Raw genomic sequence first — 22,320 nt, forward strand, 5'->3', positions numbered from 1 at the left:
TCACACACACATAATAACAGATTTCTGATGGCTACTTGTGGGGCCCTCCGTATGGATCGAAGGTTGTCTCATGTTTTTAGATCATATTTTGGTTATGGACATTATGGAGGCTGATTATATTACAGCTATAGTTCCACACATCCTCAACAGCTAAATGGCTGAAGTGTCATGCTTAATGATGCTCCACTACATCCATAAAGATGCTGTCATAGGACCTGATTAGACATCCAGTACTGACTGGAACACTTTAGTTAGAAAAGCTTGTTTGGTTTTGGGGACTAACTTCACATGATTTAACTCTACAGGTCTTGAGTCTGTCATTTGTGGTGTCTGTATGATGTTGGTAAGTTATTTGTGGTTTTAATTCCAGGTGACAGGCTCTCAGGCTCCTGTTGACGGTGCGCTGCCTGAACCAGCCAGAACTTGGCAGGACTTTGACCCTGATGATAACATCAAACAAGATGCCAGCCAACAGGTAACATTCAGTTAGACTTTGTTGTAAGAAATAAACTTTGTAGACCTTTTCTTGTTCTCTTAGTTTACAGCTTTTAGTTGGAAAGCTGTTCTTTAGTCAGAAGGTACCTTAAACAGCATTCAGCCAACCATTGGATCACACGGTTTTAGTGGTTCTCCTCATAGAGCCCAAACGAACCAGTGGCACACACACCTATAGATGGCTTGTTGAAACATGCGCCCATGGGTGTCCAACCAAGCCAATCATTCACACACACATAACAGATTTCTGATGGCTACTTGTGAGGCCCTCCGTATGGATTTAAGGTTGTCATGGTTATTCCAACAAAGCCAATCATTCACACACACATAACAGATTTCTGAAATATGGTTTCTTGTGGCTTCTTTGTTGTAAATTTTGGAGCCTTTTCCATGTTTTATATGTAAAATTTCCTGTGCATTGAATGTGATATAAGGTTTTGGCATATTTCAGAGGATGTGTACAGCACCGGTCATCTACCAGTTAAGATATTGGACAGAAATTTTAATTATTTTGAGCAAAGAAATTCTAGTCTTTATATTAATACAGCATATAAGAGTAGCTTGCAGAAACTAACAACACATTTCTTTTAATTCCCTCCATAGAGCTATCAATTATCAAAGGAGTTTCTCAAAGTGGACTACTCAGACAGTGATGATACTGACAATGATTCCCAAAAGGACTGCTCTGTACCTCTGCAAATCAATCTGCTCAAAACAAGAGTATATTAAATTTGACCAAGCATTCTTATACAGGTGCAGTTAATTTTTGTTTTAGAATATTGCTATACTGTATGTATTTTTTCTGTACTTTAAAATCATCATTTCAGATGGGCTGATCCCAGAAGTCATAGAAGTGACCTCTTGTACCTCCGCATCTCGTGGCCCAAGTAATGAAAAGTCTGCCAAAAAGAGAGGTGAGTTGAGAGTAATCCTTTTCAATATATAACTTTATCACAGTTGCTTTTAAATTGCCCAATTGTTACTACTGTATCAGTATCTAATTATCCTCACATATGCTGCTTACTAAGATTTAGATGACCCAAGCAAGATATATTAAACACCACTTGACTTTTTTTCTTAGACATGTAAGGTCTAAACTTTTGAATTTTGTTATAAAATGAAAATTGACCCATCCTTTCTCATGTGAGCTACAGGTCATTGCTAACCTTGATTATATGTGAGATGTTTGTTTACATCTATTTTTAAATAGGGGTAATGTATACATGACACATTTAATTTTTTACACACTATATATTTCCAAATTTACTTTTATCATCTTTGTTTGTCTATGTGTAGCACGTTATCAAAGCAAATTCCCCATACATGTAAAACACTGTCTGAAAAAAGTTTTTCACAGATTTTTATTTTTTATTTTCCCTGATTTTGCAACAACTTGTATCTGTTCTTAATGGTTTTGTCAGAGAAATGGTGCATCCCAATGTGCTGCCATGGTGGAGTTTGACTGCCTGTGCAACCTCTGTAGGGTCCAGGAATTGCTTCATCTACCAGCAGTGACATTCTGATCAAATGCAAAACTGCTTAAAAGTAGTCAAGAAAATGAGAGACCTCTTTCCCCCACCACCAAAACTGGGGCCATTCTAATGTTACCCTTTTGTGCATCTATTTTTAATTTTGTTAATATCAAAACAGCTGACACTGAAGACCACCTAGCAACTTAAATGACCGGATTAATATCTCAGATATTAACTGATTTACTTATGTCTATTGTAGGCTCATCACTGTTGACAAAGATAGTTGACGTTATAAAATATCTCATTTAAATTATATTGTCGGATAATTGTACATAAAGTGAATGTATTCTTTATGCAATTTTGTTCTAATTAAATTGTAAACTAAAAAGTGCTCTTCTTATGCCCTTAGGTAACGGAAAAGTTGTGAAAAGAAGCTGGACCCCAGAGGAATGTGCTGCAGTAAATAAACATTCAAGGAAGTATATATTGACAAATCAGGTTCCTGGTAAGCTTGACTGCGAGAAATGCATTGCTGCAGAACCACAAGCACTGAGCTGTTAAGTACTTTGTCAAAAAGAGAATAACCACCATGAGGAGAAAATATGAGTGAAACAGCTTCCCTTAACAGAGATAGAAACACATGGCTGGTTCTGTTTCACCATTTGTTCACTATTTGTTTGTGATTTTTTTTTTATGCTCCACTTCTCCTGTTCATAAATGTTAGATTAAATAAGTTCCTTTATTCATTGGCTACATTTGTAATGTGTCCATTTAAAATTTTGACTCAAGACAATTATTACTTGTAAATCCTGTGTACTTTATAGTTAGCTAAAATGCAGAATTTAAATATTATTTTAAAATGTACCAATATGACTGAACAAATTGAAGAATATTAAGACTGTGACCAAGGAAAATGGACCAGAATCTGAATAAAGACTTTAGAATGTATTTTAGAATGCACATTTCAATGTATATCTAGTATATTTAGCCAGATGAAAGTATTCACACTAACAAAATTTTTAGGTTTTCTGAAATGATCAAGTCCACACAAATGCATGTTTGGGTTAGATTAGGGTTGGGGTTGAACTTGATAGATCCTCTTTATAAAGGCAGACCTAACAAGTCTTAAATCTTAACAGCAAGCTCTATAACTGGCTAAAAAAATAATGTGTGTATAGGTGGACCTCTTAAGGTTGAAATATTAAAAGCGAGCCCCATAACTGACTAAAAATCTTATGTGTGTAAATGTGGACCCCGCAAAGCCGGAATGTTAGAAACAGGCCCCTCATGTGACTGAAAAACTGACATGAAAAAAAAAGTTTCGAATTGTGTTCATTGAAAGTGATTTTTAATATCAAGATTTTTTTGGGGACTTGCCTGATTTTTTTCATAGTTCTTGGACCACTAGAAAGGGTGGACCCCACTACTCAGTAAAGTACTTTGGGTCCTGCAGAGGGAGGTTAACAAGGATGTGTGTGTGTGTGTGTGTGTGTGTGTATGTGTGTGTATGTATGTATGTATGTATGTACACTACCGTTCAAAAGTTTGGGGTCACATTGAAATTTCCTTATTTTTGAAGGAAAAGCACTGTACTTTTCAATGAAGATAATTTTAAACTAGTCTTAACTTTAAAGAAATACACTCTATACATTGCTAATGTGATAAATGACTATTCTAGCTGCAAATGTCTGGTTTTTGGTGCAATATCTACATAGGTGTATAGAGGCCGATTTCCAGCAACTATCACGCCAGTGTTCTAATGGTACAATGTGATTGCTCATTGGCTCAGAAGGCTAACTGATGATTAGAAAACCCTTGTGCAATCATGTTCACACATCTGAAAACAGTTTCAGATGTACAGTTTCGTTACAGAAGCTACAAAACTGACCTTCCTGTGAGCAGATTGAGTTTCTGGAGCATCACATTTGTGGGGTCAATTAAACACTCAAAATGGCCAGAAAAAGAGAACTTTCATCTGAAACTGGACAGTCTATTCTTGTTCTTAGAAATAAAGGCTATTCCATGCGAGAAATTGCTAAGAAATTGAAGATTTCCTACAATGGTGTATACTGCTTCCTTCAGAGGACGGCACAAACGGGCTCTAAGCTGAGTCGAAAAAGAAGTGGGAGGCCGCGTTGCACAACTGAGCAAGAAGATAAGTACATTAGAGTCTCTAGTTTGAGAAACAGACGCCTCACAGGTCCCCAACTGGCATCTTCATTAAATAGTACCCGCCAAACACCAGTGTCAACATCTACAGTGAAGAGGCGGCTGCGGGATTCTGGGCTTCAGGGCAGAGTGGCAAAGAAAAAGCCATATCTGAGACTGGGCAACAAAAGAAAAAGATTAAGATGGGCAAAAGAACACAGACATTGGACAGAGGAAGACTGGAAAAAAGTGTTGTGGACGGATGAATCCAAGTTTGAGGTGTATATATATATATATATATATATATATATATATATATATATATATATATATATATATATATAGCTGCCACTTACGGGAAAAGTCCAAACACGTGCTGGGAAGGAATTGCACCACTGGCAGAAACATCCAAATCAATCAATGACCCAACGTCACTATATACGGAGCAAATTGTAGAATTTGGCTTGTCAAACGTAGTTCAAAGCTGCATGCTTTTGAAGCTTCAACACTTCCCAGCCATAATATCAATCTTTGGATTGGTCCCCCCAACAACATTCGTCGTCTTGTCTTGGTAAAACTGTTTTACGGTGGCAGCGAGCAGGTGTTTCCGCTGAATGGAAAAGTACAAGCGCGGCGCCCTTCATGGCACCTATGGAGACGCCTCTGGGGGGAAGGTGGGTCCATTTCCTTAGAGGTTGGGCGGGTTGGATGGAGTTTCACGTCAGGAGGCAGCATAGGGGAGCTGTCACCGTACCAGCATGACCATGGGGTGGCCCCCAACAACAATAACGCTCGCACTGTCAGGATTCTGTCACTCGCGTGCAAGGGGGACGTACTACGCCGGCTTTTTCCCACAAAACACTTGGTGGGGATCGTCATGTCGTTTAGTGAAAATAACCCAAGGATCAAGAATTGTTATCAAGTGGTCCCGTCCCTCAAAATACATGGGTGGTAGACACGAGGAGGATCAGCGGCAGCTGTCGTCACATTATGTTCCCTAATGTTGAAAAAAGAGAGATTCACTATGAAATGAAAATAGAATATATGTCTATTTTTAAATGAGCAACATAAATAGTAGTGGCACTCGCATTTGTTTCTGGTCATCATCACCCGAAAATGAGATTGCGTTGAGAGCATCCCCATGCCTCGCCAGTAAAGTGCAAAGCCAGATGAACAAAATACCTACAAACAGATACTGTAATAAATGAGGGAATAAATGAGCCAGTTTGATAGAATGCAAAAAAAAAAACAGTTGGTGGGGGCAGAGGAGGAGTGACTTTCTTTGTGTTTCATTATTTTCATGAAAAATAGCAATTTTTCCATTTTTCATAGAGAATCATCCAAAAGTGGTGCTGTTGCGGGGCCTGAGGACTGTATAGGGGGTTGGCTCAGAACACAGGAGAGAGACATGTTTCAGTTTTGGTTGCTTTACTGATTTATTGGCAAGTAACAGGCACTGTGGCTTATATGGGCATACTGTAAGGGAGCAGACAGTACAGCCAAGTGTGTAGCGACAGAGACTTTATTGTGGGGGAAAGATGGGAATAGCTGGCGCTGGAGCGGCGATCTGGCTGGGGTGGACAGGCAATTCTGCGGGAATTCCAAGATGGCTAAGCGAGTCAGGCTTACAGGGACGGATGAACAAAGCAGCGTCACGGGACAGGCTGACACGCGAGTCTGGGCTGGCGGCGCTGATATAGTGCTGTCAATGAGCCCGCGGCAGGTGGCGGTGATTCCGCTGACAGGAGAGGTGTGGTCGTGTTGCAGATGGCGCCAGCAAGTGACAGAACACCCCCACAAGGGATGGCTCCCGACGTCCCCAGGAACCAAAACAAAAAAAGAAGGCAACCCCCCGGACGACCAGGTGGGGGGTTCAATACTCTGTCAAAGCGTCCGATTCCTCGGCGGACGCAGGATCGACGGACGCGGGAGCAGAAGACCCCGGTGCCGGCGGACAAGGCCGCCCCGGACCCTCATCCCTGGTCTCCTCGTCCCTCCTCGGGCGTCCGCGCCAAGGGCCCGGTTGGTCCGGGTGACAGCGATGGAACTCCGCGATGAGCGAACGGTCGAGTATCCAGCGGCTCGGCACCCAGGAGCGGTGCGCATCGTCATAACCCTCCCAATCCACAAGGTACTGGAGGCCACGACCACGCTGCCGCGATCGGAGCAAGGAGCGGACAGCGTAAGCTGGACCCTCATCGACGAGCTGGGGCGGCGGCAGTGGGACGGGCGCCAGCGCCAATGTGCTCTCAAAGATGGGTCGCACACGGGACACATGGAACGTAGGGTGAACTTTCATGGACTCTGGAAGGAGAAGACGGACGGCGGACGGGCCAATCACCTTCTGAATAGGGAACGGTCCAACAAAGCGGGGCGCCAACTTGCGGGATCCCGCTCGCAGCGGCAAATCCCACGTTGAGAGCCACACACGCTGCCCCACTCTGTACTCCGGAGCCGGCGTCCGGCGCTTGTTCGCCTGGCGGGCGTAGCCTGAAACTGAGCGGAGAAGAGTGATCCGGGCCCTCGCCCAGGCTCGATGACAATGGCGGACACAAGCCAGGGCCGACGGGCACGCCGCACCACGCTCCTGGTGGGCGAACAAGGGTGGCTGGTACCCGAAAACACAGTGGAAAGGTGAAAGCCCCGTGGCCAAGCTGGGGAGGGAATTGTGAGGAGTCGACAGAACTCTGACCAGAAGGTGGAAGCGAATTGTGGGCCTCGGTCTGACACGATGTCTTGTGGGAGACCGTGGTGATGAAAAACCTCCCGTACCATGATGGACGCAGTCTGCTTCGCAGATGGAAGCTTAGGCAGAGGAATGAAATGTGTCATCTTGCTAAAACGGTCCACCACCGTGAGGACCACCGTGTTTCCTTCCGAGGGGGAAGCCTGTGACAAAGTCGACCGACAGGTGAGACCAGGGATGCCGGGGAACCGGCAAGGGTTGGAGCAGCCCGGCCGGAGGACAAGTAGACGTCTTACAGCGGTTACAAATTGAGCAGGCTTTGACGTAATCGCTGGTGTTCACTTGCCAGGTGGGCCACCAGAAACGCTGTGCCACCACGTACCTCGTGCGGGCAGCTCCGGGATGACAGGCCAGGCGTGAGTCGTGCACCCATTGCAGGACGGACGACCGCAGGCCTTCAGGGACGAACAGGCGACCCTCCGGGCAGTTGCTGGGGCCGGGTTGATTGCGCGAGGCGGCTTCCACTTGGCGCTCAATCTCCCATGAAAGAGCCGCCACCCGAACCGAGCTTGGGTGGATAGTGGGAGGCGGGCCCTGTCCCGCCTCCCCACCAGGAAACAAACGTGACAGGGCGTCCGCCTTCGCGTTACGGGAACCCGGTCTGCAGGAAAGAGAAAACTCAAACCGGTCAAAGAAAAGAGCCCACTGTGCTTGTCTCACGTTCAGTCCCTTGGCCGATCTCAGATACTCCAAGTTGCGGTGGTCGATCCAGACAATGAACGGAGTGGTGGCGCCCTCCAGCCAATGCCGCCAACCCTCCAAGGCCAACTTGATGGCGAGGAGCTCCCGATTTCCGATGTCATAGTTCCGTTCTGAGGCTGACAAGCGGCGAGAAAAGAAGGCACACGGGTGGAGACGATCGTCTTGGCAGCTACGCTGGGACAGCACCGCCCCGACACCCATGTTCGAGGCGTCCACCTCGACCACGAACTGTCTGTCGGGCTCGGGAACTCGGAGGACAGCTTAAGCTCCCAAAATGCCTGTTCTGCCCGTTCTGTCCATTTGTACGGGGAGGCGGGGCTGGTAAGGGCGGTGAGGGGCGTGGCCACCGTGCTGTATCCACGGATAAAGCGGCGATAAAAGTTTGCGAATCCTAACAACTGTTGCAGCCGCTTGCATGTCTCGGGAACAGGCCATGACATGACCGCTTGCACCTTCCCGGGGTCCATTTCGATGGATCCCTCACGCACCACGTAGCTGAGGAATTTGACAGAGGGGGCGTGGAACTCGCACTTCTCTGCCTTCACGTAGAGCGAATTCTCCAGGAGGCGGCGCAGCACCGCCCGGACATGTCTGATGTGTTCAGGGAGCGAGCGGGAGAAGATGAGGATGTCGTCCAAACAAACAAACACGAATTTGTTCAGCATTTCTCGTAAAACGTCATTTATTAAGGACTGGAAAACTGCTGGGGCGTTGGTGAGCCCGAATGGAACCACCAAGTACTTGTAGTGTCCGCTCGGGGTGTTGAAATCCGTCTTCCACTCGTTTCCCTCCCGGATGCAGATCAGGTGGTAGGCGTTGCGAATATCCAGCTTTGTGAAGATGGTGGCACCTTGAAGGCTCTCAAAGGCGGAAGAAAGAAGAGGCAGAGGGTATCGTTTTTTTATAGTGATTTCGTTTACTACCCGGTAGTCGACGCACGGGCGGAGCGTGCCCTCCTTCTTCTTCACGAAGAAGAAACACGCTCCAGCAGGCAAAGAGGATGGCCGTATGATACCGGCCGCCAGGGACTCCCGGATGTACTCCTCCATAGTCCTGCGCTCAGGAGCAGACAGGGACTATACGCGTCCCTTGGGAGGGGAGGTGCCGGGCAACAGATAGATGGCGCAATCGTAGGACCAGTGTGGGGGAAGAGAAGTGGCCCTGGCTTTACTAAAAACCTCCTTGAGTTCGTGATACAATGCTGGGACATTGGAGATGTCGGGACTGTACCTGGGCGGTGCTCTCCCGAGTGGGCTGGTGGCCGCCTTCAGGCACACACGATGGCAGCGTTCACTCCACTGCCGAACAACCCCCACTTCCCAGTCCAGCACCGGGTTGTGCTGCCGCAACCAAGGGTGCCCCAGAATGAGCCGCTGTCCTGGGAGGGAAAGAAGAAAAAACTGGATGGTTTCATGGTGATTGCCGGAGAGCAGTAACTTAACTGGTTCCGTCACGAAAGCCACCTCGCCGATCAGACGGCTATCAATGGCACGTGCGGGAATGGAGGGGCTCAGAGGCAGGAAGTCGATTCCCCACTGACGAGCCAGGCCAATGTCCATGATGTTCCCCTCCGCCCCAGGATCCACCAAGGCTGCCATGTCCTGGTCGCCCACTGCAAGCTGGACACGTGCCTCCAGCGTCAGTGTGCTGGGACTGGGAGAGCCGGTGCTGGTCGAGCTCACGCGGATCCCCCGACGCCGTGTGAGCTCTGGCCTTTAAACGGGCACCTCGCCACCCGATGACCCCCCTCCCCACAGTACAAACACAAGCCTTGTGAGAGGCGTCGACGGTGCTCCTCTGAAGGGACTCGAGCCCTTCCCAGGGCCATGGGCTCGGCTGGTGGTGTGGTTGGCGTGTCCCGAGCAAACGGAGGAGGGTGACCACGCGGGTTCCGCAGGGACCTCTGCTCCCGATCGCGCCGCCGAGTCTGGATCCGTCGGTCTACTCGGGCCGCTAAGTCCATCGCGCCCTCCAGGGTTTGCGGGGGATCGCAGGACACTAATTTGTCCTTCATATACTCAGCGAGACCTTGAGGAAGGTGCTAACGAGCGCTGGCATGTTCCATCAGCTGCTGCCAGCCAACGTCTTGAACTTAAGCGCGTACTCCGCGACCGATCGGCTACCTTGACGCAGCGTCGCCAGTTCCTCGGCGGCGTCTTCGGTGGCAGAGCCCAGGTCGAATAGGCGGAGCAATTCCTCCGCGAAGACATCGAACGAATCACAAGCCGGGGCCATTTTCTCGTATTCGGCCAGTCCCCACAGCTGCGCCTCGCCCGTGAGGTGGGTCAGGACGAACCCCACCTTGGCAGGTTCTGTCGCAAACGTGACGGGCTGGAGGCCGAACATTATACGGCACGAATGCCCTTACGTGCTTGGGATCTCCGTTAAACTTCTCAATATTGCCGAGGCGGGGCTCCGGGACGTCCACGAGCCTCCTGGCCTCGGCAGACGGGCGGTGCGGGGGTGCCGTGACAGCCGGGGACGCGTTTACCGACAGTCCCTGGAGGGCTTGGGCCATCTCCTGCTGCTGTAGCTGTTGTTGTTGACCCACCTCGATCAGCATCCGGATGTCGGCGGACAGGCTGCTGATGGCGGTGTTAGAAAAATGTATATATAGTATATGTTATCATGCGTTCTCTAATCAATGCTTTACTGCAATACATACTTGCTGTTTGGCTTTGCTGTTTTTATGTTGTGCTACAGAAAAGAAAGGTTACAGCTGGGTCACGAGAGAGGTGACGGCTGGGTCAGGCAGGACGCAGCTACCAGCTTGCAACTCGCAATAAGAGAACGTCTACCGAGACAATTCGTAGAAACAACATGCCTGACCACAGTTTTACACTCTCAGATGGAGCGGCAAGAAAACGTCAAGTTTCCTGTTTCTATCATAGAGACTAAGAGAGATGCTGATTGCTCAAATTGTTTTGCAGACATTGCCATATAAGTATGCAACACCTTGTGTTTATTTTTGCTTACGAGACAAAGCCCACATACTTTTTCCCCCCTCCCTTAGGGGCTTTTGTCTCACATTGTGGGTAGGACAAATCCAAATAAAAAGAGTAGGAGTGCTTACAGATATTTAGTGTAGTAAGATTGTTGTAAGCGGATCTGTACTGCACTCCGCATGAACATTTGAATTAATATTCTTGTCTCATTGTGATTTCTATTTGCTGAGTCTTTTCTCTTTACTTTATAGTACACATGTCAGTAAAATAAACCTGACAGGCGGTTTCGGCTCGCTCCAGTCGGCTCAATGCCGTCTCGTCGTCCGCTGGCTGCATAGCAATGGTCAGCCTGTACTGTAAGGGAGCAGACAGTACAGCCAAGTGCGTAGCGACAGAGACTTTATTGTGGGGGAAAGATGGGAATAGCTGTTGCTGGAGCGGCGATCTGGCTGGGGTGGACAGGCAATTCTGCGGTAATTCCAAGATGGTTAAGCGACTCAGGCTTACAGGGACGGATGAGCGAAGCAGCATCATGGGACAGGCTGACACGCGGGTCTGCGCTGATACAGCGCTGTCAATGAGCCCACGGCAGGTGGCGGTGATTCCGCTGACAGGCGGGGCGTGGTCGTGTCGCAGGTGGCGCCAGCACGTGACCCATACAGGCGAACCGGCAAAAGGTATAGGCACACGTTTGGTCTAAGGATGTGAGAGCAGGTGTGTGTAATGTACAAGGGTGTGTGAATGTGATTGTGTGTGTGAAAGGTGTGTGTGTGTGTGTGTGTGTGTGTGTGTGTGTGTATGTGTGTGTGCGTGTGTGTATGTGTGTGCGTGTGTGAAAGGTGTGTGCGTGTGATTCTTGTGAAAGGTGTGTGTATGTGTGTGGTTTTTGTGGCAAAGACGCACACAATTACAGCAACATGCGCCGTCGATACCAGCAACTTTTAGCTTACCGCTGCGCACTAGCTCTGACGATCGCGATAAGCTGAGGTAACTCACGCGAGACTTAAGGCGCGGTGACGTAACTTTCCAACATTTTAACCTCAACATAGGATGCCCACCTCTTCTCCGTGCGCCTCCCCACCTTAACCTGGAATGGCCCGCAGCAGTCCATCCCTGTTGAGAAGAAGGTTGGCTTGAAGAGGTGGAGACGAGCTGGTGGCAGATCCGCTATGTTGGGGACAACTGGTTTGGCCTTCCAGCGTCGGCATTCTGGACAGGTATGCTGGTAGCGGCGCACTGCTTCTCGGCCACGCAGGATCCAGTACGAGCGCCGTATCTCTGCGAACACTCTCTCTGGTCCAGGGTGATGCAAACGCCTATCAAAGTCTTTAATGAGGAGCCGAGTAGAAGGGTGGCTCGGGCCCAGGACTATGGGGTGTACTGCTGTTTGGTTAAGGTCTTCAGCATGGCGACTCGACCTCCGACGCGAATGAGCTCCTCTTGGTCCATCTCGGGGGACAAGGTGAGCAATCTACTATTTGACGGGACAGGCCTACCAGCTGTCAGGAGTCTCAGCTCGTCGGGGAAGCTCTCACACTGGGATCACTGGAAGATAAGGATCTCTGCCTTGCGGTAATCTTCAGTGGTGGGTTTGCCGTTCTGATCTGCCGCCCCGTGCAGCTCCTGGACTGTAGCGTGCAGCAGGTCTTGCCAAGTGTCATGCTGCTTGGTATCTGCTACATGGGCCATGACTGTGGTGACACCACAGATGGACTTTCTCAGCTCGGAGGCGTCATCTTCGGGGTCAACGCTGGGTCTGACTGACCAGTCTTCCAGAGGTTAGAGAAGGAATGCGGGCCCTGGGCTCCACCTGTTGGGCTTCAAAAGTTCATACAGTCGCTTACCCCTTGTGATGTCGTCTGCAGTGTTTCTCTCTGAATTTACGTAGCGCCAGGAGTCAGGGCTGGTAAGTTCTTGTATCTCCACCACTCTTGTGCCAACGAAGATCTTGAAGCGACAGGACTCGGACTGCAGCCACGTCAGAACTGTTAGGGAGTCAGTCCACAGGACAGTCTGGGCAATCTTCAGTGTGAGCTCCTTCTCGACGAGCTTAGCTAGTTGGGCTCCTCTGACGGCTCCGCACAGTTCCAGTCGGGGAATGGAGAGGCGACGTTTAGGGGCAACCCTTGAGCGGGCAAGGATGAAGGACAGATGGACTTGGCCTTGCCTGTTGGTGGTTCTCAAGTATGCCACTGAGCCGTAGGCTTGCTCTGAAGCATCCGAGAACATGTGGAGTTCGTGTATGACGCTTGTCTCGTCTACAGCAGAATGGTATGCTCTAGGTAGTGGCAAGGACCTTAGCTCATCCTCCCAGCTGTTCCATGTATGAAGGAGGTCCTCGGGGAGGAGCGGATGATCCCATTCTCTGTGTTTCTCCCAAAGGCATCGAACGAGGATCTTGACTCGTGTGATGTAGGGGATAAGGAATCCTAAAGGGTCGTACTGGCTGGCTAGGACCCTGTAGATATTCCGCATTTTTGGCATACCGTACTCAATGGGTCAGTGCTTGTAGCTGATGGTGCCCGTTTGACAATGCCAGCTGAGTCCTAGGGGGGATTCGGTGGAGTCTGCTCCGTTGTGGGTGAGCCAGAGCGCGAGGCTGTCAGATCTGGCGTCCTTGGGTAGGTGTTCAACAACGCTGGGCACATTACTTGCCCACTGGCGTAGGTTGAATCCTCCAGCAGATAGGACCTCCCGTAGCCTGTCTACCAGACAGCTCACCTTTTGGTGGTAGGGACGCTCTGTAGCAGGTTGTCTATGTAGAAACATCTCTCGATGGAGAATCTCACATTCTCTTCTGGCTGGCTATGTCAGACTATGTGATGCTGTAGAGCGAATGTAGCGCAGCAGGGACTACAGGTGGTCCCGAATGGGAGGCCCTACCACTCGTAGACCTCTGGAGGGCCATCTTTGGTCAGATCACGCCCGACAAACCGAAGTAGGGACCGGTCTGCTGGAAGGAGGTGAACTTGGTGGAACATACCCTTAATATCCACGCTGAGGGCAACTGCTTGTTCCTGGAAGCGCAGCAACACTCCCAAAAGTGATGCTCCAAGCGTGAGCCCCGGCAGTAAGGAATCGTTGAGGCTCTGGCCTCTGTACCGATAAGAGCAATTGAAAACGATTCTGTTCTTGCTACGATGGCTTACCATGTGGTGCGGGATGTACCACACTACTCCTTCTTGTTCGATTTCTTCTTGGCTTAGCTTGGAGACGCACCCTGTATCCACCAACTTCTGGAATTGGGTGCTGTCGGCCTTAGCACGCTCTGGATCCTTCGCCAGTCGCCGTTCGGTGCTTCGCAGGCTCGGAATTACGGCTTCTTTAGGGGCGCGGAGGATAGGCGTGTCTCCCTTACGCAGGAGGGGTGTGGCATACCGAAGGACTCCGGCTACGTTTACGCGGGTGGTCTTCTCTTCGAAGAGGGTCACGGCTGTTAGGGTTGATGGATTAGTTTCATCCTATGCTTATGTTGGAATGTAACCAATAATAATTAACCAAACTTGTCCTGTCTTGACAAAGTAGTAGAACAAAGTGCTAAGATCCTTTGAACTGATTGACCAGCTGCAGAGGAAGCAATCTAAGTTGTTCTATTTCCCCCGTCGTAAAAGACCCCCTGCTATGCTTTGACCAGTGGCCAGGGGTTCACCCCCATCCTGACCACTCTCACCCCCACCCTGTTTCTCTCAATACAAATGCTCTTGCAAGAGGCCTGAGTCAGACCTCATTCGATCATCGCTGTATGCACAGCGACGAATGACTCTCCACTTGCAAGTGTTTAAAAGGGCATACTGTCTCCCGTGTGGTTCTTGCAAAATAAGTTAGAGTGAGCACCACTCTAACAATGGCGGCTTGATCTTGTTTTGACCTCGTTACTATCTTCTCGCTGCGGTAGGGAAGAGTGTCGAGTTGCCAAAGTCGTTCCACGTGCTTGAGCAGTTCGGAATCGTTTGGGAGGACGGATGTCACCAGACACTGATGGGGACCCAAATTGTTCTGGACGAATTTTGCTGGACCCTGCAGGGCCCAACCCAGTCTGGTACGGACAGCGGCTGGCCTGCCTGGAGTGCCCAGTCTGATTGGTTCGACGGCGGTAATCAGATGTGGGTGATCAGAACCTATTAGCACCAATGGTCTGATGTTGTGTAAAGTCCTTATTGGTAATCCAATAAGGTGAGGGTACCTCTTCTGGAGTTGGTCTGTTGGGTAGGACTGGTCTGCCAGGCCAAGCCGTGTTGCTGTGAAGGCCTTGGATACTTTGAAGTTGGTCTTTGGGTCAGCAGCCGGGCAGATGCAGAAGGACACAGTAGGCCCACGAACTGTCTGTACGTCCTGCCGGATGGTCCGCAGTGGAAGGTCCTCCCTCACTCCTCGCATGCCAAGCTCTTGGGCAGCTGCTGAGAGCAGCATTGTTCTTTCTGAGCTGGCGTCCATTATGGCATAGGTTGTCAGGGTACAGTTGCCATGGCGAAGAATGACCTGGATGACTTTTAGTAGGACTCTGTTGCCTTCTGGTGAGCAGTCGACATACAGTACCTCGGTAGTAGGACTCGCCTGTTGACGGTCGTCACGGTTTGAAGGTCTAGGCCGCTTGTCGTTGACTTTGTGCAGGACCTGTAGATGTTTGCCTTGGCACAGGCCACAGAGCTTCTTCAGGTCACACTGAGCTTCCTGGTGGGGTCTTGCACAGCGCCAGCACCTTTTGTTGGCCTTTATCCAGTCGACAAGTGCTTCCCTGCTCAACTTGGAGACTTCTGTACACTGACTGAGGAAGTGCTCTTCATTCTCACAGAAAGGGCAGTAGGGTCTGGCTCTCCCCCCTTTACTCTTCAGGTCTCTCTGGGATGCTCTGTTGTCCTCTGGGCTCTTGGAGCCATGGAGAACAGTGACAGTCCGCTGTCCTTGGCGGCTCTCGGACTTAGGTGCGTGCCTCTCTCTCAGCCCTCGAGAGGCGGTCGGCCCATCGAAGTCTTGACACCACAATTTGTATTTCAGCCACTGAGACAGGTTAAGCAGGTTGGGCGTAGTGCCTGCCTGTTGGAAGGTGCACCGACGGAACTCTGCTTGCTGCTCTGGCGGTAGTTTGCTGAGGAGTCGCACCACGTGTGACCCACAGCGAAATTCAACTTCACCATCAGCGCCCAGTGTCTTAAGAAGCCCAACTGGACTGGACATGAAGGGCGAACCCCTCAAAGGCGGCGGTGTCACCACGGCGAACGTCAGGTGAGTCAAGGACGCTGGCGATCTTCTTGAGAGCTATTTGGTGTGGCTGACCAAATTTCTCATTGAGGGCGGACATGGTGTCTGTGTCAGGTGTAGGTGAGTTGAGGTAGGAATCGGCAATCAACTCAGCCTCCTCGAGTTTAAGGTGATCAACCAGAATCTGGTACTTGAAGAGTTCGGTGGCTTCCTTTGGTAGAAGGTTCTCCAGGGCCATCTTCATCTCGGCGGCTGAAGTGAGGTATAGTTGGGCGCGGCCCCCTGTAGCTCTGCTAGGTTGTGACGGCTGAATCACGGGGGGAAAGATGGCTGGGCCCTTCTAGCTTTGTCCTGGCATCCTTGAAGCCCGCTGTGGAACGGCTGGTGGTTGAGCGAACTGTTGAGGGGTACTGGTTGCTGCATAGGAAGCAAGTCTAGGAGGCTGTGCGTAGGCAGGCTGGTGAAAGTTTGAAGGCTGCGGAACTGCGTAAGCAGCGGCGTAGGGTGTAGCCCTGCTAGGCGGAAGCTGGTACTCCTGCTGATACTGGGACTGCGGCAGTGTCGACCTAGGAGCTGGGTAGTTTGGTTTCTGAGGTAGAATCTGCACTGTGGACTGGAAGCGCTGTAGAGGCAGAAGACTGAGGCTTGGTTGGAAGAGCTTCGCTGGTGACATGTCGCCGTTGCTGGATACTTGACTCTTCATCCGCTGTAACTCGGAGATTAGCTCATATATTCCGTCCGTCATTGCTGGTGCTGGAGGCGGCAGGTTGTCGTGGTCGATGGTGTCGGGCTACGGCGGGGGTTCGGGCCAATCCTCTTCCTCCACCTCTGCAAGGCGGGCCGAATAGGGCTATTGTTGGCTGATGATTTGTGGCATAGCCTGTTGAAGGCTAAGTACTGTCGGTTAGCCTTCACATCTCGGCTTGAACTTCCCTGAATGCGGCGACATCGGCTTGGATGAAGCGCTGCGACTGCTGTAACATGCTACTCTCCTTTCTTATATCTCTTATTTCTGCTCTTAAGACGCGGGCGTGAGGTGCTAGATGAGGTGAGGGTGGTTGTCAGACTTCCTCCCTGGCCCTCTCTCTGAATACCGCCGGTGGGCTAGCTGGGTTTCCGGACTGTAGCTCTGCCGTTCTGGGTGGTACAGGTCCGCCTCTTGGAGGTCAGCATCCCGCCTGTGGTGGTCAGTTTAGGGAAAGTGGGTGAAGCAAGGGGGGGTCATCTTGGCCGCTCCCTTTTGGTGAGAAGGCCACTCCTCTTTGTGCCCATGCCTATCTGGTTGCCTGTGCCCTACGTAGCTAACTCGGTAGTCATTGAAATGAGTTGGGGGGCATGTCTGACATCTGGGTCTCGTCACACGGTCTTCCCACTCCATATCGTCCAAGGGTAAAGAGAGCATCCGGCTCGAAGGACCACAATGTTGCGCAGCCTGAAGACTGTATAGGGGGTTGGCTCAGAACGTTATGCTCTTTTCGCCCTCGGGTGTCGGTCAGAACACAGGAGGGAGACGTGGTTCAGTTTTGGTTGTTTTACTGAATTATTGGCAAGTAACAGGCACTGTGGCTCATATGGGCATACAGGCGAACGAGCAAAAGGTATAGGCACACGTTTAGTCTAAGGATGTGAGAGCAGGTGTGTGTAATGTACATGGCACGTCGATACGGGAGCCGCCTGCAGATTGGCAATGGTGCAACCACGAATGATGCAGTCAGGATGGCGGGGGAGACCCGACGACTTGTCTGCGTGCACTTGCCATGTCTATTTTATATCACTGACATTTCCTTTGAAAACTGTTGCTCACGCGCTCTGCGAATATTGACCGATATTCACACCAGTTTGCTGGCCGCCTGGCCCTAAAGTGGGCCTGAATGGTGGCATGAATGTTTCAGTATACATTTTTAAGCTACAGCGAGTTCATCATCCCGGGACCTTTACGCACTCCCGAGGCCCATCCATCTTTCATTGAGGCCCGGCGGCACCGGCCGCGGCAAAGACCGGGAAATGACTGTGAGAATCTCGCGCTTTGTTTTTCTGCTCCTTGGAATATCAACAAGGAGGTTGGCCTTCGAGTGTATTATCATAAAATAATGGCAGCGTGAATCAATGGAGAAGAACGTGTACCTTGAAGTGAAGCAGGTGTGCGAAAGCTGCGGCGTGGGGCTCAGGTGAGGCTTGCCAGAGGGTTGGATCTGGACCATCTGAAAACACATGAGAGCAATTGTTAGAACGAGACCAAAAACACAACAGGCACTCAGAATTTACAGGCCGAGTCTAACGGCGTGTCATTTTTTAAATAAAAAAAAGTTAGGAATAAAGGGAGGAAGGAAGGAAGGAAGGAAGGAAGGAAGGAAGGAAGGAAGGAAGGAAGGAAGGAAGGAAGGAAGGAAGGAGGCTCCGATTCCAATCCAATCCAATGCTTCTCGTCACAATCAAATAGGGAGGTCAGGACCCACATTCAAGAAAATGTCTGAAGAAGCAATTTCTCCTAAATTTACCATGGACTTCATCAAAAGTCAAACAGCCGACGAAGCCGACTAATGAATCCATAAGTTAGCATTGACAATGTCAGCTTCCCTGAGACGCATCGCTCACTCTTAAAAGTGACAGGTTACATATTCATTCTTCTATATCATCAGATTTCCTCCCTGGTGCAACCAATTGTTATCCACCAGCCACACCCTTAGGGAAAGCCCGCTGGCTAGCACACCGATGGGCTAATTTATCCTTTGGCTCCAAGCATGATGAAGCTGGATATGTGCGCCCAAGCAGAATTAGTCATTGAAAGAGGCGAAAGGAATGCGGAATGCAACTGCAGCTCCTCATTCGGATGCTAAGCGGAGCAGGAGGGGACGGAGGGAGGGAGGGGACGGAGGGAGGGAGAGAGGTGTTCTATTCTTTTTGCCTTGCCCTCATCTCGCTACAGCTCGGCTCATTGTCGGAGAGCGCTCCAGCGCGCGGACTCCCGACGCCGGGCAACATCGAGCAGATTGCTGCAATTTACACGCGAGACCTTCCGGTTTATCATCATCAGCGGCATAATCCTGCACCTCCCCCACCCCCTCGTCTTCATCCTCCTGAAATGCGTCACTGTGCTCACACATGCACAAAAGCGCCGAGCGGTCCCCGCACTGACTTTGACGCCAGGTAAGGCTTTTGTGGACGCAACGATTACTAAAAGAAATGGCAGCGGGTCGTGTCGATCATAAAACCCTTGGCTGTTGATTGTTTTCTCCCCGCAGGTGAGCGCATGCGCGGCCCGGCTTCCCCGCCCTGAGCGCCCCACTTCCAGCACACGCAGCACCGAGGCTCCCGCGTGGCGGATGGCGCTCCCGAGCTGCGTCTCTTCGCCGGCTCCCCGGCGCACGGGCCCGAGCGTCAACGGTACATGCACGGAGCAGATGAGCACCGCGGAGCAGCTGAGCACGGCGCAGCAGCCGAGGGGCGCCGCCTCCTTCCCGCCGCTTTCGTCCATGCTGGCCCTGCTGGTGCTGGCAGCCGCGCTGGCGGGCGTCATGCTCGTCTCCGTGGCCACCTTCCACTTCCACAAGAGGCGGCTGAGAAAGCGGAAGATCCAGAGGGCGCAGGAGGAGTATGAGCGCGACAGTCGCAGGGCAGCCGCCGCGACAGCCGCCGCGATGCCGTGTGTCATCGCGCGCCCGGCACGGTGCGTCGCGCACCGGGAGGACGAGGAGGCGGAGGCGGTAGAGGAGCAGCAGGAGCACGGCGGAGCCCCCGCCGACTGCTAAACTCAGGGAACCCGACCGTGGACCAAGCGGGAAAAAGCAATAAGGCACAAGGAACCGTCATCCATCCTCGCCACCGCTTGCCGTTGACTCTCATACGGAATCCTAACCATAGCAGGCCTGGAGGACACACACACACACACACGCACGCACACGCACACACACACTTGAGCAGTGATTCCCAGCCTGTATGGAGCCAAGAAACATTCAGTTGGATCCCTGGTGCAACCATGCACGCTCCCATCTCCTGTTCTTTGAGGCTGTGGATGCCCGGTGTGAGAGCATAGCACTCGTTTGGATTTGGCTGCCGCAGAAGCAAAAAACTCACACGCGCCCAAAAGTGCATGTGAGAGTATTTTATTGTTTTGCCCGTCCTATTTAGGCAAGGAATCATTTCCTGCGTGAGTGGTCATTGATAATCACTGCGCTGGAGCAGGCGTGTCCACTCGGAGCTGCTTAGTAGCTTGCTTTTCAGGGCCGCAGCGTGGAGTTGCTCATTAAACGTCTGCTAAAGCGCTGCTAAGAATAGCTTTTAAAAAAAACAAAAGACAGCACACATTTTTAAACAAATGCGTATCTCAAGCCAGATCCAAATGAGGATATAACACATACAAATCAAATTACAGAGTTGATCACTTTGTAAAATGCTAAAATGTGTGCTCACACGCAGCAAAGACTTTCTGAAACAATTAGCTCTTCCCGTCGGGTGTGCAAAGCTCGTCCCTCATTCAAGAAGTGTCATTGCTTGCTTGACCCCAATTACGGCATTTTAAGGCATTTTGTTCTCAGGCCAAAACATTGCTGTGAGCCCATTTTGTGCTGTCCAATTGAGTGGAGGCTAAGGTAATTGCTTTGCTGCCATCTTGTTGTCAATGAACTACCTATATTGAGGTGGAGGAGTTTCATTTAGACAAAAGCAATGCTTTGCCGGCATCTCGGGGGCATCTATCGGCAACTATAAAAGCTTTTTCGGAGGAGTGTCAATGACTTGTGGAGTATCGCGGGGACTCAAAATATTTGAGCCGTCTATTTTTGTACATAAAAAGGTCCGAAACAAGGACGTTAGCAAGCAGGAGAACAAGAAAAGGAACAAAAACCTGCAAAACGGAGAGGACAAGCTGAGACGTGCTGATCTCAACACGGAATTGGCCTTAGCGTTAAAAGGGAGAAGCATCTCTTCAGATTGGTGCCCGCGACCCCTCTGTGAAATCGCACCTCGGCCCCGTCCCCCCCTCGGAAACACCTGTTCTGGAGTGCTCTGCCTCTCCCGGGACCTCCTCCTGCCGCTCACCTGTCAAGCTTCTCCAAACTCAATTGGAACCCGTCTCCAGGATGTGAATTGTTCACACGCGCCTACGGCTTAGCTAGCTCAACTTTCTCGGCTTGTCCCCTAGCGGTACCTATGTAGTTAGCCTCTTGACAGATGTTGTGGTGCTGTGGGGCAGTGCAAAATCTGCCCATATTAAACTGGCGGTGGCTTCTTGGTCCGGCCGCCGTATTTCTCCCTGGGTTCAACTCGAGAGACTGGGAGTGCTCCAATGTCCGTTTAGATGATTTAAATCTATTTACGCGAGATTTTTGGGCTGTAGTTATGCGCATAAGACCCTCATGTTTTCCTTCTCCTGTGCTAACGTATTAGTGCGACATTAAGTGGAGCTGTTGTGATCCTCCCTTGAGCAGCACTTGTTTATCCACAGTAACTTCTTCCAGAGGGCCCACAGACGGAGAGTCGTGGATTCCATCGATATGACATTGTGACAATTGTTTTCTGTAATCTCCCTTTTACGAGAAATACGCTGTATGTAGTATTTGGAGTTTCTAAATAAAGGTTGGGCGAAACTGGAGTGGCTTCAATTGTCGACGTTCTTTGTGCTCGGATGAAATGAGGGTTACGCAAAAAGACAGCGACGGGCCGTTCGCTTGCTTTTTTTTTTTTTTTTATCTCCGGTGGGGTGAACAACCCAAGGCCAGAGTCACCTTTTCTGAAACGCACTGTCGACATGACTGTCTAAATATTTTCTCCACCAATGCACAAAGAGTTCGCTGCCGTGAGCGCGGCAGAAATTACAGCGCGACTTGACTCAGTCAATTTGGAAAGAAATGAGCAGGGAGATGACAAAACACGTGCCCTTTGCGTGTTGCTGATGCTTTAAAGACAGTAAAAATTGATTGCTCTGGCGCAAAAAGAACAAATCTTGTCGTCTGTTCATTTACAAGCGCAATTTATGAGTGCGCAAGTCCTCGGTACATTTCACACCAAGTAGGGCTGAGAGGGATGAAGCGGAAAGTCAGCGGTAAAATCAATGCTAAAGTGACCGCGAGCAGATTGGGGATGGCGAATGCGGAGGGCAAGCTGGCCAGGAAACGACAGGAGAGATGGTAGGGTGGGAAGAGCTAGGTCTCATGAGGAGGGAAAAGTGGCTGAGGATAGATGAAGGTCAGGAAGAGGCGGCGCCTGTTGATGGCTGGCAATAAGTGGAGGCTCGCCAGAGATGGAAAGAAACAACCCAAAACAAGATGGCGGCAGTCCAAAGTCAAATTATCCTTGGAAGGAGGCCGGCAACCATGCGGCATGTATGAAGTGGGTGGGCAGGAGGGGGCCACTCGGAAGCGACGAACGTGGCGGTTAAGTAGAAGGGACAGGCCACTCAGATGACGATCCATGCTCAGCTCAGAGGCGCTGCTCAGGGTGAAAACCTGCGGAGGTTTTCACATGGAATAGCTTCCATTTCACATGTAGCCTCATTCCATCATTTGGAAGGCATCCCGGGAGGCATGAGATAGATTTGGCGATGGGACCCCATTGGCCGGGCAGTGGGTTGACGCCTCAGAGGCTTTCGCTTTATTTGGAATTTAGGCCAAAGTCA

General features: G+C 50.5%; 1 protein-coding gene across 8 annotated transcripts in view; it reads left to right on the top strand.

Annotated features, from left to right (window-relative positions):
* Positions 1-21,297, top strand: part of LOC148385947 (uncharacterized) — a 34,046-nt gene extending 12,749 nt beyond the window's left edge. Inside the window, exons 1-4 of one of the 8 annotated variants that reach the window (XR_015863097.1) lie at positions 368-475; positions 1,099-1,248; positions 1,323-1,409; positions 2,377-2,915. Coding sequence is in view for 2 of the 8 variants with exons in the window: in XM_088398888.1 (XP_088255014.1) it covers positions 19,031-19,456 (426 nt within the window). In the remaining 6 variants the exon portion in view is untranslated. Of the gene's footprint in view, positions 1-367; positions 476-753; positions 1,249-1,322; positions 1,410-2,376; positions 18,855-18,949 lie in introns of those variants that run through there. The other 7 variants (XR_015863098.1, XR_015863096.1, XR_015863099.1 and 4 more) reach the window with 7 other exon arrangements.
* Positions 21,298-22,320: the final 1,023 nt, after the last annotated feature.

The sequence above is a fragment of the Syngnathus floridae genome, chromosome 15 (assembly GCF_059516105.1).
Source record: "Syngnathus floridae isolate MCC-2025c chromosome 15, RoL_Sflo_1.0, whole genome shotgun sequence".
Classification (NCBI taxonomy): domain Eukaryota; kingdom Metazoa; phylum Chordata; class Actinopteri; order Syngnathiformes; family Syngnathidae; genus Syngnathus; species Syngnathus floridae.